At 54.2% G+C, this 13,772-nt stretch overlaps 1 protein-coding gene across 1 annotated transcript in view; it reads left to right on the plus strand.

Annotated features, from left to right (window-relative positions):
* LOC140406312 (caspase-2-like) overlaps positions 1-13,772 on the plus strand; it is a gene marked incomplete at its 3' end in the record, with an annotated part of 115,147 nt that overhangs the window by 87,002 nt on the left and 14,373 nt on the right. Inside the window, exon 4 of the mRNA XM_072494426.1 lies at positions 2,507-2,595. Coding sequence (XP_072350527.1) covers positions 2,507-2,595 — 89 coding nt within the window. The remainder of the gene's footprint in view (positions 1-2,506; positions 2,596-13,772) is intronic.

The raw sequence follows: 13,772 nt of genomic DNA on the forward strand, positions 1-13,772 counted from the left end.
GGGAAAGTGAGGGTCAGTGTGCCAGTCTGCAGGCCGGACGCAGTGACTGGGTCAGGGTAACGGGGAGAGTGAGGGTCAGTGTGCCAGTCTGCAGGCCGGGCGGAGTGACTGGGTCAGGGTAACGGGGAGAGTGAGGGTCAGTGTGCCAGCCTGCAGGCCGGGCGGAGTGACTGGGTCAGGGTAACGGGGCGAGTGAGTGTCAGTGTGCCAGTCTGCAGGCCGGGCGGAGTGACTGGGTCAGGGTAACGGGGAGAGTGAGTGTCAGTGTGCCAGTCTGCAGGCCGGGGCTAGAGTGTCTGGGTCAGGGTAACGGGGAGAGTGAGGGTCAGTGTGCCAGTCTGCAGGCCGGGCGGAGTGACTGGGTCAGGGTAACGGGGAGAGTGAGGGTCAGTGTGCCAGTCTGCAGGCCGGGCGGGGTGACTGGGTCAGGGTAACGGGGAGAGTGAGGGTCAGTGTGCCAGTCTGCAGGCCGGGCGGAGTGACCTGGTCAGCGTAACGGGGAGAGTGAGTGTCAGTGTGCCAGTCTGCAGGCCTGGCGGAGTGACTGGGTCAGGGTAACGGGGAGAGTGAGTGTCAGTGTGCCAGCCTGCAGGCCGGGCGGAGTGACTGGGTCAGGGTAACGGGGAGAGTGAGGGTCAGTCCCAGTCTGCAGGCCCTGCGGAGTGACTGGGTCAGGGTAACGGGGAGAGTGAGTGTCAGTGTGCCAGTCTGCAGGCCGGGCGCAATGACTGGGTCAGGGTAACGGGTAGAGTGAGTGTCAGTGTGCCAGCCTGCAGGCCGGACGCAGTGACTGGGTCAGGGTAACGGGGAGAGTAAGTGTCAGTGTGCCAGTCTGCAGGCCGGGCGCAGTGACTGGGTCAGTGTAACGGGGAGAGTGAGGGTCAGTGTGCCAGTCTGCAGGCCGGGCGCAATGACTGGGTCAGGGTAACGGGTAGAGTGAGTGTCAGTGTGCCAGCCTGCAGGCCGGACGCAGTGACTGGGTCAGGGTAACGGGGAGAGTGAGGGTCAGTGTGCCAGTCTACAGGCCGGGCGCAGTGACTGGGTCAGGGTAATGGGGAGAGTGAGGGTCAGTGTGCCAGTCTGCAGGCCGGGCGGAATGACTGGGTCAGGGTAATGTGGAGAGTGAGGGTCAGTGTGCCAGTCTACAGGCCGGGCGCAGTGACTGGGTCAGGGTAACGGGGAGAGTGAGGGTCAGTGTGCCAGTCTACAGGCCGGGTGCAGTGACTGGGTCAGGGTAACGGGGTGAGTGAGGGTCAGTGTGCCAGTCTGCAGGCCGGGCGCAGTGACTGGGTCAGGGTAACGGGGAGAGTGAGTGTCAGTGTGCCAGTCTGCAGGCCGTTCGGAGTGACTGGGTCAGGGTAACGGGGAGAGTGAGGGTCAGTGTGCCAGTCTGCAGGCCGGACGCAGTGACTGGGTCAGGGTAACGGGGAGAGTGAGGGTCAGTGTGCCAGTCTGCAGGCCGGGCGGAATGACTGGGTCAGGGTAACGGGGAAAGTGAGGGTCAGTGTGCCAGTCTGCAGGCCGGACGCAGTGACTGGGTCAGGGTAACGGGGAGAGTGAGGGTCAGTGTGCCAGTCTGCAGGCCGGGCGGAGTGACTGGGTCAGGGTAACGGGGAGAGTGAGCGTCAGTGTGCCAGCCTGCAGGCCGGGCGGAGTGACTGGGTCAGGGTAACGGGGCGAGTGAGTGTCAGTGTGCCAGTCTGCAGGCCGGGCGGAGTGACTGGGTCAGGGTAACGGGGAGAGTGAGTGTCAGTGTGCCAGTCTGCAGGCCGGGGCTAGAGTGTCTGGGTCAGGGTAACGGGGAGAGTGAGGGTCAGTGTGCCAGTCTGCAGGCCGGGCGGAGTGACTGGGTCAGGGTAACGGGGAGAGTGAGGGTCAGTGTGCCAGTCTGCAGGCCGGGCGGGGTGACTGGGTCAGGGTAACGGGGAGAGTGAGGGTCAGTGTGCCAGTCTGCAGGCCGGGCGGAGTGACCTGGTCAGGGGAACGGGGAGAGTGAGGGTCAGTGTGCCAGTCTGCAGGCCTGGCGGAGTGACTGGGTCAGGGTAACGGGGAGAGTGAGGGTCAGTGTGCCAGTCTGCAGGCCGGGCGGAGTGACTGGGTCAGGGTAACGGGGAGAGTGAGGGTCAGTGTGCCAGTCTGCAGGCCGGGCGCAGTGACTGGGTCAGGGTAGCGGGGGAGAGTGAGGGTCAGTGTGCCAGTCTGCAGGCCGGGCGGAGTGACTGGGTCAGGGTAACGGGGAGAGTGAGGGTCAGTGTGCCAGCCTGCAGGCCGGGCGGAGTGACTGGGTCAGGGTAACTGGGAGAGTGAGGGTCAGGGTGACTGGCAGCGACTGCGTCGTGGTGACAGTGAGTGAGGGTCGGGGTGACGATGGTTTTATACCTCTCTCCCTCTCCCTCTCTCTCTCTCTCTCTGACACGCACACTCACACAGCCAGATGCTCCTGGGGGTGGCTGTGAGGAGTCGGATGATGATGGTTTTGATCTCTCTCTCCCTCTCATGCACACAGAGCTGATAGACTGCTCCCTTACAGACGGTCCTGGCTTACTGGGAGTCCAGTCCTGTACAGCCCAATTCTACCGAGTACACCGAGACAAAGTGAGTATAGGAGAGTGGCTCTCTACCTCCCCCTGCTGCTTGGGAACCAGCCGCTCACCCTCCCTTCCTCCGACTCATCTCCCTCCCTCCTACCATCTCTCCCTCCCCCACACCCCTCCCCCTCACCCTTCCCTCCCTCACCCTCACCCTTTCCCTCCTTTGTGAGCCTCGGACTGGGCCCCTCCCTTTCACCCCCCCTCCTTCCCTCCCACTGCGTTCCTCGGACGTGGATGGAAAATCTCTCTCCCTCCCTGCCCCTTTCTCTGCTCGCCTTGGGTCAGGTCCTCCCTCTCTCTGTTTCATGCCTCCCCCACTCACCTCCTACCCTCGCCCCCTCCCCCTTGCCCCCCTCCCCCCGCCCCCCCTCCCCCTTGCCCCCCATCCCACTCGCCCCCCTTCCCCCTCGCCACCCCTCGTCCCCCTCGCCCCTCACCCTCTGACTCGCCTACCCTCCCCCACCCCCTCCCCTCGCCCCCTCCTCCACCTCGCCCTTCCTCCCCCTCACCCCCCTCCTCCTCGCCGCCCCGCCCCCTCACCCCCTCCCCTCGCCCCCCCTTGACCTCACCCCCGCTCCCCTCGCCACCCTCCCCTCGCCCCCCCTTCCCCCTCATCTCCCCTCCCCTCGCCCCCCCCCCCTTCGTCCCTCACTCCCCCTCGCCCCTTCCTCCTCGCCCCCTCACCCCCTCCCCCTCACCCCCTCCGCCTCATCCCCCCCGCCCTCGACCCCCTCGCTCCCCCTTGACCCCCACCTCCTCAACCCCCTCCCCTCCCCCTCTCCGCTCCCCCCTCCCCTCTCCCCTCCCCCTCCCACCCCTCTCCCTCCTGTCCCCCTCCCCTCTCCTCCTTCCCCTCTTCCCCTCCCCCCCTCCCCACACTCCCCCGTCCTTTCCTCCCCCTCCCGTCCTTCTCCCCCCCCCCCCCCTCTCCCGTCCTCCCCTCCCTCCTCTCGTTTTGTGTGTGTCTATCTCTGTCTCTCTCTCTGTTTCTGTGTCTGTGTATGTGTGTGTCTCTCTCACTCTGTCTCTCTTACTTTTGGCTCGCTCTGTATGTCTCTCTCTCACTCTCTATCTCTCACTCTCTCTTTTTGTCCTCTCACGTTCTTGGTCTCTCTCTGTCTCACTGTGTGCCTCTGTCTTTCTCTGTGTCTCTCTGTCTGTCTCTCTCTCTCTCTTTGTCTCTGTCTCTCTTTCTGTCTCTCTCTCACTCTGACTCTCTCTCTCCATCTCTGTGTGTCTCTATCTCTCTCTCTGTCTCCCCCTGTGTGCTTCCCCCTGTCTCTTTCTGTCTCTCTCTTTGTCTCTCTCTGTCTCTCTTTCTGTCTCTCTTTTTCTGTCTCCCTCTTTCTGTCTCTCTCTGTCTCTGTTTCTCTCTCTTTCTATCTCTGTCTCTCTCTCTCTGTCTCTCTCTCTCTCTCTCTGTCTCTCTCTCTCTGTCTCTCTCTCTCCGTCTCTCTGTCTCTCTCTCTCTGTCTCTCTCTCTGTTTGTGTCTCTCTCTCTCTCTCTTTCTGCCTCTCTCTGTCTCTCTCTGTCTCTCTCTTTCTCTCGCTGTCTCTCTCACTCTGCCACTCTCCGTCTCTCTCTCTCCATCTCTGTGTGTGTCTCTCTCTCTCTCTCTCTCCCTGTCTCCCCCTCTCTCTCTGTCTGTCTCTTTCTATCCTTTTGTGTCTGTCTCTCTCTCTCCCTCTCTGTCTCGCTCTCTGGTTCTCTCCCTCTCAGTCTCACTCTGTTTGTATGTGTGTATGTGTCTCTCTCTCTATATCTCACCCTCTGTCTCTCTCTCGCTGTCTCTTTCTCAGTCTCTCCTTGTCTGTCTCTGTGCCTCACTCATACTCTTGTTTCTCTCACTTTCTGTGTGCTTCTGTATTTCCCTGTGTGCGTCTCTCTCTCTGTCAGTATCTCTCTCTCTGTCTCCCTCTTTGACTCTCTCTGTGTCTCTCTCCCTCTGTGTCTCCCCCTCTGACACTCTCTGACACTTTCTCTGTCGCCATCTCTCTCTCTCTCTCTCTCTCTTTGTGTCTGTCTCTCTCTGTCTTGCTATCTCTCTCTCTCTGTCTCGCTGTCTCTCTCTCTGTCTCGCTGTCTCTCTCTGTCTCTTTTTCTGTCTCTCCATGTCTGTCTCTGTGTGTGTCTCTCGCTCTGTGTGTGTGTGTCTCTCTCTCTGGGCCTCTCACTCTTGATGTCTCTCCTCTCTTTCGGTCTGTCTCTCTCTCACTTTGTCTCCTTCTGTCTTTCACTCTCTCGGTGTCGGTGTGTCTCTCTTGATGTCTCTGTCTGTCTCTCTGTCTCCCTCTCTCTCTCTGGCACTCTCTCTCTCTGTCTCTCTAACCCTGTCTCCCCTGTCCTTCTCTCACTCTCCCTTTCTCCGTCTCTCTCTCTCTCTGGCACTTTCTCTGGCTGTCTGTCTCTCCCTCAGTGAGTATCTCTCTGTCTCTCTCTCTCTGTCCCGCTGTGTCCCTCTGTCTCTCTACGTCTCGCTCTGTCTCACTCTCTCTGTGTCTCTGTCTCTCTCTCTCTCTGTCTCCCTCTCTCTCTCTGTCTCCCTCTTTCTGTGTCTCCCTCTCTCTGTGTCTCCCTCTCTCTGTGACTCCCTCTCTCTGTGTCTCCCTCTCTCTGTGACTCCCTCTCTCTGTGTCTCCCTCTCTCTGTGTCTCCCTCTTTCTGTGTCTCCCTTACTCCGTGTCTCTGTTTCTCTCTCTCACTGTCTCTCTCTGCGACCTTCTCTCACTCGGTCGGTCTCTTTGGCGCTCTCTCTGTCCTTCCCTCCGTGTGTGTCTCGCTGTGTGCCTCTGTATTTTTCTATGAGTGTCTCTCTCTCTCTCTTTGACTCTCTGTCTCTCTCTCTTTCTCGCTGTCTGTATCTCTCTCTGTCTGTCTGTCTCTTCTCTCCCTTGCTCTCTTTGACTCTCTCTATGTCTCTCACTCATTCTCTCTCTGTCTCCCTCTCATTCTCTCTCCTCTCTCTGTCTCCCTCTCTGTCTCTCTCTGCCTCTGTGTTTGTGTGTGTGTCTCTCCCTCTCTGTGTTACTCCCTCTCTGGCCAGGATTCTCCAAAGCCAAGTGCTGACGCTGGCGTGAAAAGCGGCGCCAACCACTCTTTCGCTCTGTGTCTCTTTCGCTCTGTGTCTTTTTCGCTCTGTGTCTTTTTCGCTCTGTGTCTTTTTCGCTCTGTGTCTTTTTCGCTCTGTGTCTTTTTCGCTCTGTGTCTCTTTCGCTCTGTGTCTCTTTCGCTCTGTGTATTTTTCGCTCTGTCTTTTCCGCTCTGTGTCTTTTTCGCTCTGTGTCTTTTTCGCTCTGTGTCTTTTTCGCTCTGTGTATTTTTCGCTCTGTCTTTTCCGCACTGTGTCTTTTTCGCACTGTGTCTTTTTCGCTCTGTGTCTTTTTCGCTCTGTGTCTTTTTCGCTCGGTGTCTTTTTCGCACTGTGTCTTTTTCGCTCTGTGTCTTTTTCGCTCTGTGTCTTTTTCGCTCTGTGTCTTTTTCGCTCTGTGTCTTTTTCGCTCGGTGTCTTTTTCGCTCTGTGTCTTTTTCGCTCTGTGTCTTTTTCGCTCTGTGTCTTTTTCGCTCTGTGTCTTTTTCGCTCTGTGTCTTTTTCGCTCTGTGTCTTTTTCGCTCTGTGTCTTTTTCGCTCTGTGTCTTTTTCGCTCTGTGTCTTTTTCGCTCTGTGTCTTTTTCGCTCTGTGTCTCTTTCGCTCTGTGTCTCTTTCGCTCTGTGTATTTTTCGCTCTGTCTTTTCCGCTCTGTGTCTTTTTCGCTCTGTGTCTTTTTCGCTCTGTGTCTTTTTCGCTCTGTATCTTTTTCGCTCTGTGTCTTTTTCGCTCTGTGTCTTTTCCGCTCTGTGTCTTTTTCGCTCTGTGTCTTTTTCGCTCTGTGTCTTTTTCGCACTGTGTCTTTTTCGCTCTGTGTCTTTTTCGCTCTGTCTTTTTCGCTCTGTGTCTTTTTCGCTCTGTGTCTTTTTCGCTCTGTGTCTTTTTCGCTCTGTGTCTTTTTCGCACTGTGTCTTTTTCGCTCTGTGTCTTTTTCGCTCTGTGTCTTTTTCGCTCTGTGTCTTTTTGGCTCTGTGTCTTTTTCGCTCTGTGTCTTTTTCGCTCTGTGTCTTTTTCGCTCTGTGTCTTTTTGGCTCTGTGTCTTTTTCGCTCTGTCTTTTTCGCTCTGTCTTTTTCGCTCTGTGTCTTTTTCGCTCTGTCTTTTTCGCTCTGTCTTTTTCGCACTGTGTCTTTTTCGCTCTGTGTCTTTTTGGCTCTGTGTCTTTTTCGCTCTGTGTCTTTTTCGCTCTGTGTCTTTTTCGCTCTGTGTCTTTTTCGCTCTGTGTCTTTTTCGCTCTGTGTCTTTTTCGCACTGTGTCTTTTTCGCTCTGTGTCTTTTTGGCTCTGTGTCTTTTTCGCTCTGTCTTTTTCGCTCTGTCTTTTTCGCTCTGTGTCTTTTTCGCTCTGTGTCTTTTTCGCTCTGTGTCTTTTTCGCTCTGTGTCTTTTTCGCTCTGTGTCTTTTTCGCTCTGTGTCTTTTTCGCTCTGTGTCTTTTTCGCTCTGTGTCTCTTTCGCTCTGTGTCTCTTTCGCTCTGTGTATTTTTCGCTCTGTCTTTTCCGCTCTGTGTCTTTTTCGCTCTGTGTCTTTTTCGCTCTGTGTCTTTTTCGCTCTGTATCTTTTTCGCTCTGTGTCTTTTTCGCTCTGTGTCTTTTTCGCTCTGTGTCTTTTTCGCTCTGTGTCTTTTTCGCACTGTGTCTTTTTCGCTCTGTGTCTTTTTCGCTCTGTGTCTTTTTCGCTCTGTGTCTTTTTCGCTCTGTCTTTTTCGCTCTGTGTCTTTTTCGCTCTGTGTCTTTTTCGCTCTGTGTCTTTTTCGCTCTCTGTCTTTTTCGCTCTCTGTCTTTTTCGCTCTCTGTCTTTTTCGCTCTCTGTCTTTTTCGCTCTCTGTCTTTCTGCGTGTGTGTCTGTCTGTGTCTTTCTCTGTCTCTATTTCTCTCTGTCTCTATGTCTCTCCCTGGCTCCAACACCCTGTCTCTTTCTCTCTTTCTCTGTGTCTCTCTTTGTGTCTCTCTCTGTGTCTTTCCCTCTCTGTGTCTTTCCCTCTCTGTGTCTTTCCCTCTCTGTGTCGTTCCTTCTCTGTGTCTCACTGTCTTTTTCTCTCTTTGTGTCTCGCTCTGTGTGTGTCTCGCCCTGTCTCCCTATCTCTATCTCCCTGTTTCTCCATGTGCGTCTCTCTATGTCTATCTCTCTTTCTCCCTCTCTGTTTTTCTCTCTGTGTCTCTCGCTGTCTCTCTATCTCCCATGTGTCTCTCTTGTGTGTGTGTGTCTCTCTCTGTCACTCTCTCTCTTTCTCTGTGTGTCTCTGTGTGTGTCTCTCTCTCTGTAACTCTCTGTGTGTCTCTGTGTGTGTGTGTGTGTGTCTGTGTGTGTGTGTCTGTGTGTGTCTCTCTGTGTGTCTCTCTGTGTGTCTGTGTGTGTGTGTCTGTGTGCGTGAGTCTGTGTGCGTGAGTCTGTGTGCGTGAGTCTGTGTGCGTGTGTGTACATGTGTGTATGCGGGTGTCTCTGCATGTGTCTCTGTGCGTGTGTCTATGCGTGTGTGTGTGCGTGAGTCTGTGTGCGTGTGTCTGTGCGTGTCTGTGTGCGTGTGTCTGCGCGTGTCTGTGTGCGTGTCTGTGCGCGTGACTCTGCGTGTGTCTATGCGTGTGTGTGTGTGTGTCCGTGTGCGCATCTGCGTGTGCCTGTGTGCGTGTGTCTGTGTGCGCGTGTCTGTGTGCGTGTCTGTGTGCGCGTGTCTGTGCGCGTGTGTGTGCGCGGGTTTCTCTGCGTGTGTCTATGCGTGTGTGTGTGCGTGTGTCTGTGCGTGTGCCTGTGTGCGTGTGTCTGTGCGTGTGTCGGTGTGTGTGTGTCTGTGTGCGTGTGTCTGTGTGCGTGTGTCTGTGCGTGTGTCTGTGCTTGTGTCTGTGCGTGTGTCTGTGCGCGGGTTTCTCTGCGTGTGTCTCTGTGCGTGTGTCTCTGCGTGTGTCTCTGCGTGTGCCTCTGTGCGTGTGTCTCTGTGCGTGTGTCTCTGCGTGTGTCTCTGCGTGTGTCTCTCCGCGTGTCTCTGTGCGTGTGTCTCTCTGCGTGCGTCTCTGTGCGTGCGTCTCTGTGCGCGCGTCACTGTGCGCGCGTCTCTGTGCGCTCGTCTCTGTGCGCGCGTCTCTGTGCGCGCGTCTCCATGCGTGTGTCTCCATGCGCGTGTCTCTGCACGTGTCTCTGCGCGTGTCTCTGCGCGTGTCTCCGTGCGCGTGTCTCCGTGCGCGTGTCTCCGTGCGCGTGTCTCCGTGCGCCTGTCTCCGTGCGCGTGTCTCTTTGTGCGTGTCTCTGTGCACGTGTCTCTGTTTGCGAGTCTCCATGCGCGAGTCTCCGTGCGCGAGTCTCCGTGCGCGAGTCTCCGTGCGCGAGTCTCCGTGCGCGTGTCTCCGTGCGCGTGTCTCCGTGCGCGTGTCTCCGTGCGCGTGTCTCTGTGCGCGAGTCTCCGTGCGCGAGTCTCCGTGCGCGAGTCTCTGTCTCTCTGTCTCGATGTCTCTCTGTCTCGATGTCTCTCTGTCTCGATGTCTCTCTGTCTCGATGTCTCTCTGTCTCGATGTCTCTCTGTTTCGATGTCTCTGTCTCTCAGTCTCTCTGTCTCAATGTCTCGATGTCTCGATGTCTCGATGTCTCGTTGTCTCGTTGTCTCTCTGTCTCGATGTCTCGATGTCTCTCTGTCTCGATGTCTCTCTGTCTCTGTCTCGATGTCTCTCTGTCTCGATGTCTCTGTCTCGATGTCTCGATGTCTCTGTCTCGATGTCTCGATGTCTCTCTGTCTCGATGTCTCTCTGTCTCGATGTCTCTCTGTCTCGATGTCTCGATGTCTCGATGTCTCTCTGTCTCGATGTCTCGATGTCTCTCTATCTCTCTGTCTCGATGTCTCTCTGTCTCGATGTCTCTCTGTCTCGATGTCTCTCTGTCTCGATGTCTCTCTGTCTCGATGTCTCTCTGTCTCGATGGCTCTCTGTCTCGATGTCTCTCTGTCTCGATGTCTCTCTGTCTCGATGGCTCTCTGTCTCGATGTCTCTCTGTCTCTCTGTCTCGATGTCTCTCTGTCTCTCTGTCTCAATGTCTCGATGTCCCTGTCTCGATGTCTCTCTGTCTCGATGTCTCTCTGTCTCGATGTCTCTCTGTCTCGATGTCTCTCTGTCTCGATGTCTCTCTGTCTCGATGTCTCAATGTCTCTCTGTCTCGATGTCTCTGTCTCGATGTCTTTCTGTCTCGATGTCTCTCTGTCTCGATGTCTCTGTGTCTCTCTGTCTCGATGTCTCGATGTCTCGATGTCTCTCTGTCTCGATGTCTCGATGTCTCGATGTCTCTCTGTCTCGATGTCTCGATGTCTCGATGTCTCTCTGTCTCGATGTCTCTGTCTCGATGTCTCTCTGTCTCTCTGTCTCTGTCTCGATGTCTCGATGTCTCGATGTCTCTGTCTCGATGTCTCTGTCTCGATGTCTCTCTGTCTCTCTGTCTCGATGTCTCGATGTCTCGATGTCTCTCTGTCTCTCTGTCACGATGTCTCTCTGTCTCGATGTCTCACTGTCTCTCTGTCTCGATGTCTCGATGTCTCTCTGTCTCGATGTCTCGATGTCTCTCTATCTCTCTGTCTCGATGTCTCTCTGTCTCGATGTCTCTCTGTCTCGATGTCTCGATGTCTCTCTGTCTCTCTGTCTCGATGTCTCGATGTCTCTCTGTCTCTCTGTCTCGATGTCTCGATGTCTCTCTGTCTCGATGTCTCGATGTCTCGATGTCTCGATGTCTCTCTGTCTCGATGTCTCGATGGCTCGATGTCTCTCTGTCTCGATGTCTCGATGTCTCGATGTCTCGATGTCTCGATGTCTCGATGGCTCGATGTCTCGATGTCTCTCTGTCTCTCTGTCTCTCTGTCTCGATGTCTCGATGTCTCTCTGTCTCGATGTCTCTCTGTCTCACTGTCTCTCTGTCTCTCTGTCTCGATGTCTCTCTGTCTCGATGTCTCGATGTCTCGATGTCTCTCTGTCTCTCTGTCTCTCTGTCTCTCTGTCTCGATGTCTCGATGTCTCGATGTCTCGATGTCTCTCTGTCTCGATGTCTCGATGTCTCTCTGTCTCTCTGTCTCGATGTCTCTCTGTCTCGATGTCTCTCTGTCTCTCTGTCTCGATGCCTCTCTGTCTCGATGTCTCGATGTCTCTCTGTCTCGATGTCTCTCTGTCTCGATGTCTCGATGTCTCGATGTCTCTCTGTCTCTCTGTCTCGATGTCTCTCTGTCTCGATGTCTCTCTGTCTCGATGTCTCGAATCTCGATGTCTCTCTGTCTCGATGTCTCGATGTCTCGATGTCTCTGTCTCGATGTCTTTCTGTCTCGATGTCTCCCTGTCTCGATGTCTCTGTGTCTCTCTGTCTCGATGTCTCGATGTCTCTCTGTCTCGATGTCTCGATGTCTCTCTGTCTCGATGTCTCTCTGTCTCGATGTCTCTCTGTCTCGATGTCTCGATGTCTCTCTGTCTCGATGTCTCTCTGTCTCGATGTCTCTGTCTCAATGTCTCTCTGTCTCTCTGTCTCGATGTCTCGATGTCTCTCTGTCTCTCTGTCACGATGTCTCTCTGTCTCGATGTCTCACTGTCTCTCTGTCTCGATGTCTCGATGTCTCTCTGTCTCGATGTCTCTCTGTCTCGATGTCTCTCTGTCTCGATGTCTCGATGTCTCGATGTCTCTCTATCTCTCTATCTCTCTGTCTCGATGTCTCTCTGTCTCGATGTCTCTCTGTCTCGATGTCTCTCTGTCTCGATGTCTCGATGTCTCGATGTCTCTCTGTCTCGATGTCTCTGTCTCGATGTCTCGATGTCTCGATGTCTCGATGTCTCGATGGCTCGATGTCTCGATGTCTCGATGTCTCGATGTCTCGATGTCTCTCTGTCTCGATGTCTCTCTGTCTCGATGTCTCTCTGTCTCACTGTCTCTCTGTCTCGATGTCTCTCTGTCTCTCTGTCTCTCTGTCTCGATGTCTCGATGTCTCGATGTCTCGATGTCTCGATGTCTCGATGTCTCTCTGTCTCGATGTCTCGATGTCTCTCTGTCTCTCTGTCTCGATGTCTCTCTGTCTCGAAGTCTCTCTGTCTCTCTGTCTCGATGCCTCTCTGTCTCGATGTCTCGATGTCTCTCTGTCTCGATGTCTCTCTGTCTCGATGTCTCTCTGTCTCGATGTCTCTCTGTCTCGATGTCTCGAATCTCGATGTCTCTCTGTCTCGATGTCTCGATGTCTCTCTGTCTCGATGTCTCTGTCTCGATGTCTCGATGTCTCTCTGTCTCGATGTCTCGATGTCTCTCTGTCTCTCTGTCTCTCTGTCTCGATGTCTCTCTGTCTCGATGTCTCTCTGTCTCGATGTCTCTCTGTCTCGATGGCTCTCTGTCTCGATGTCTCTCTGTCTCGATGTCTCTCTGTCTCGATGGCTCTCTGTCTCGATGTCTCTCTGTCTCTCTGTCTCGATGTCTCTCTGTCTCTCTGTCTCAATGTCTCGATGTCCCTGTCTCGATGTCTCTCTGTCTCGATGTCTCTCTGTCTCGATGTCTCTCTGTCTCGATGTCTCTCTGTCTCGATGTCTCTCTGTCTCGATGTCTCAATGTCTCTCTGTCTCGATGTCTCTGTCTCGATGTCTTTCTGTCTCGATGTCTCTCTGTCTCGATGTCTCTGTGTCTCTCTGTCTCGATGTCTCGATGTCTCGATGTCTCTCTGTCTCGATGTCTCGATGTCTCGATGTCTCTCTGTCTCGATGTCTCGATGTCTCGATGTCTCTCTGTCTCGATGTCTCTGTCTCGATGTCTCTCTGTCTCTCTGTCTCTGTCTCGATGTCTCGATGTCTCGATGTCTCTGTCTCGATGTCTCTGTCTCGATGTCTCGATGTCTCTCTGTCTCTCTGTCTCGATGTCTCGATGTCTCTCTGTCTCTCTGTCACGATGTCTCTCTGTCTCGATGTCTCACTGTCTCTCTGTCTCTCTGTCTCTCTGTCTCGATGTCTCTCTGTCTCGATGTCTCGATGTCTCTCTATCTCTCTGTCTCGATGTCTCTCTGTCTCGATGTCTCTCTGTCTCGATGTCTCGATGTCTCTCTGTCTCTCTGTCTCGATGTCTCGATGTCTCTCTGTCTCTCTGTCTCTCTGTCTCGATGTCTCGATGTCTCTCTGTCTCGATGTCTCGATGTCTCGATGTCTCTCTGTCTCGATGTCTCGATGGCTCGATGTCTCTCTGTCTCGATGTCTCGATGTCTCGATGTCTCGATGGCTCGATGTCTCGATGTCTCGATGTCTCTCTGTCTCTCTGTCTCTCTGTCTCGATGTCTCTCTGTCTCGATGTCTCTCTGTCTCACTGTCTCTCTGTCTCTCTGTCTCGATGTCTCTCTGTCTCTCTGTCTCTCTGTCTCGATGTCTCTCTGTCTCTCTGTCTCTCTGTCTCTCTGTCTCGATGTCTCGATGTCTCGATGTCTCGATGTCTCGATGTCTCTCTGTCTCGATGTCTCGATGTCTCTCTGTCTCTCTGTCTCGATGTCTCTCTGTCTCGATGTCTCTCTGTCTCTCTGTCTCGATGCCTCTCTGTCTCGATGTCTCGATGTCTCTCTGTCTCGATGTCTCTCTGTCTCGATGTCTCTCTGTCTCGATGTCTCGATGTCTCGATGTCTCTCTGTCTCGATGTCTCTCTGTCTCGATGTCTCGATGTCTCGAATCTCGATGTCTCTCTGTCTCGATGTCTCGATGTCTCGATGTCTCTGTCTCGATGTCTTTCTGTCTCGATGTCTCCCTGTCTCGATGTCTCTGTGTCTCTCTGTCTCGATGTCTCGATGTCTCTCTGTCTCGATGTCTCGATGTCTCTCTGTCTCGATGTCTCTCTGTCTCGATGTCTCTCTGTCTCGATGTCTCGATGTCTCTCTGTCTCGATGTCTCTCTGTCTCTCTGTCTCGATGTCTCTGTCTCGATGTCTCTCTGTCTCTCTGTCTCGATGTCTCGATGTCTCGATGTCTCTCTGTCTCTCTGTCACGATGTCTCTCTGTCTCGATGTCTCACTGTCTCTCTGTCTCGATGTCTCGATGTCTCTCTGTCTCGATGTCTCTCTGTCTCGATGTCTCTCTGTCTCGATGTCTCTCTGTCTCGATGTCTCGATGTCTCTCTATCTCTCTATCTCTCTGT

Source organism: Scyliorhinus torazame, unplaced genomic scaffold, assembly GCF_047496885.1.
Source record: "Scyliorhinus torazame isolate Kashiwa2021f unplaced genomic scaffold, sScyTor2.1 scaffold_463, whole genome shotgun sequence".
NCBI classification, from domain to species: Eukaryota; Metazoa; Chordata; class Chondrichthyes; order Carcharhiniformes; family Scyliorhinidae; genus Scyliorhinus; species Scyliorhinus torazame.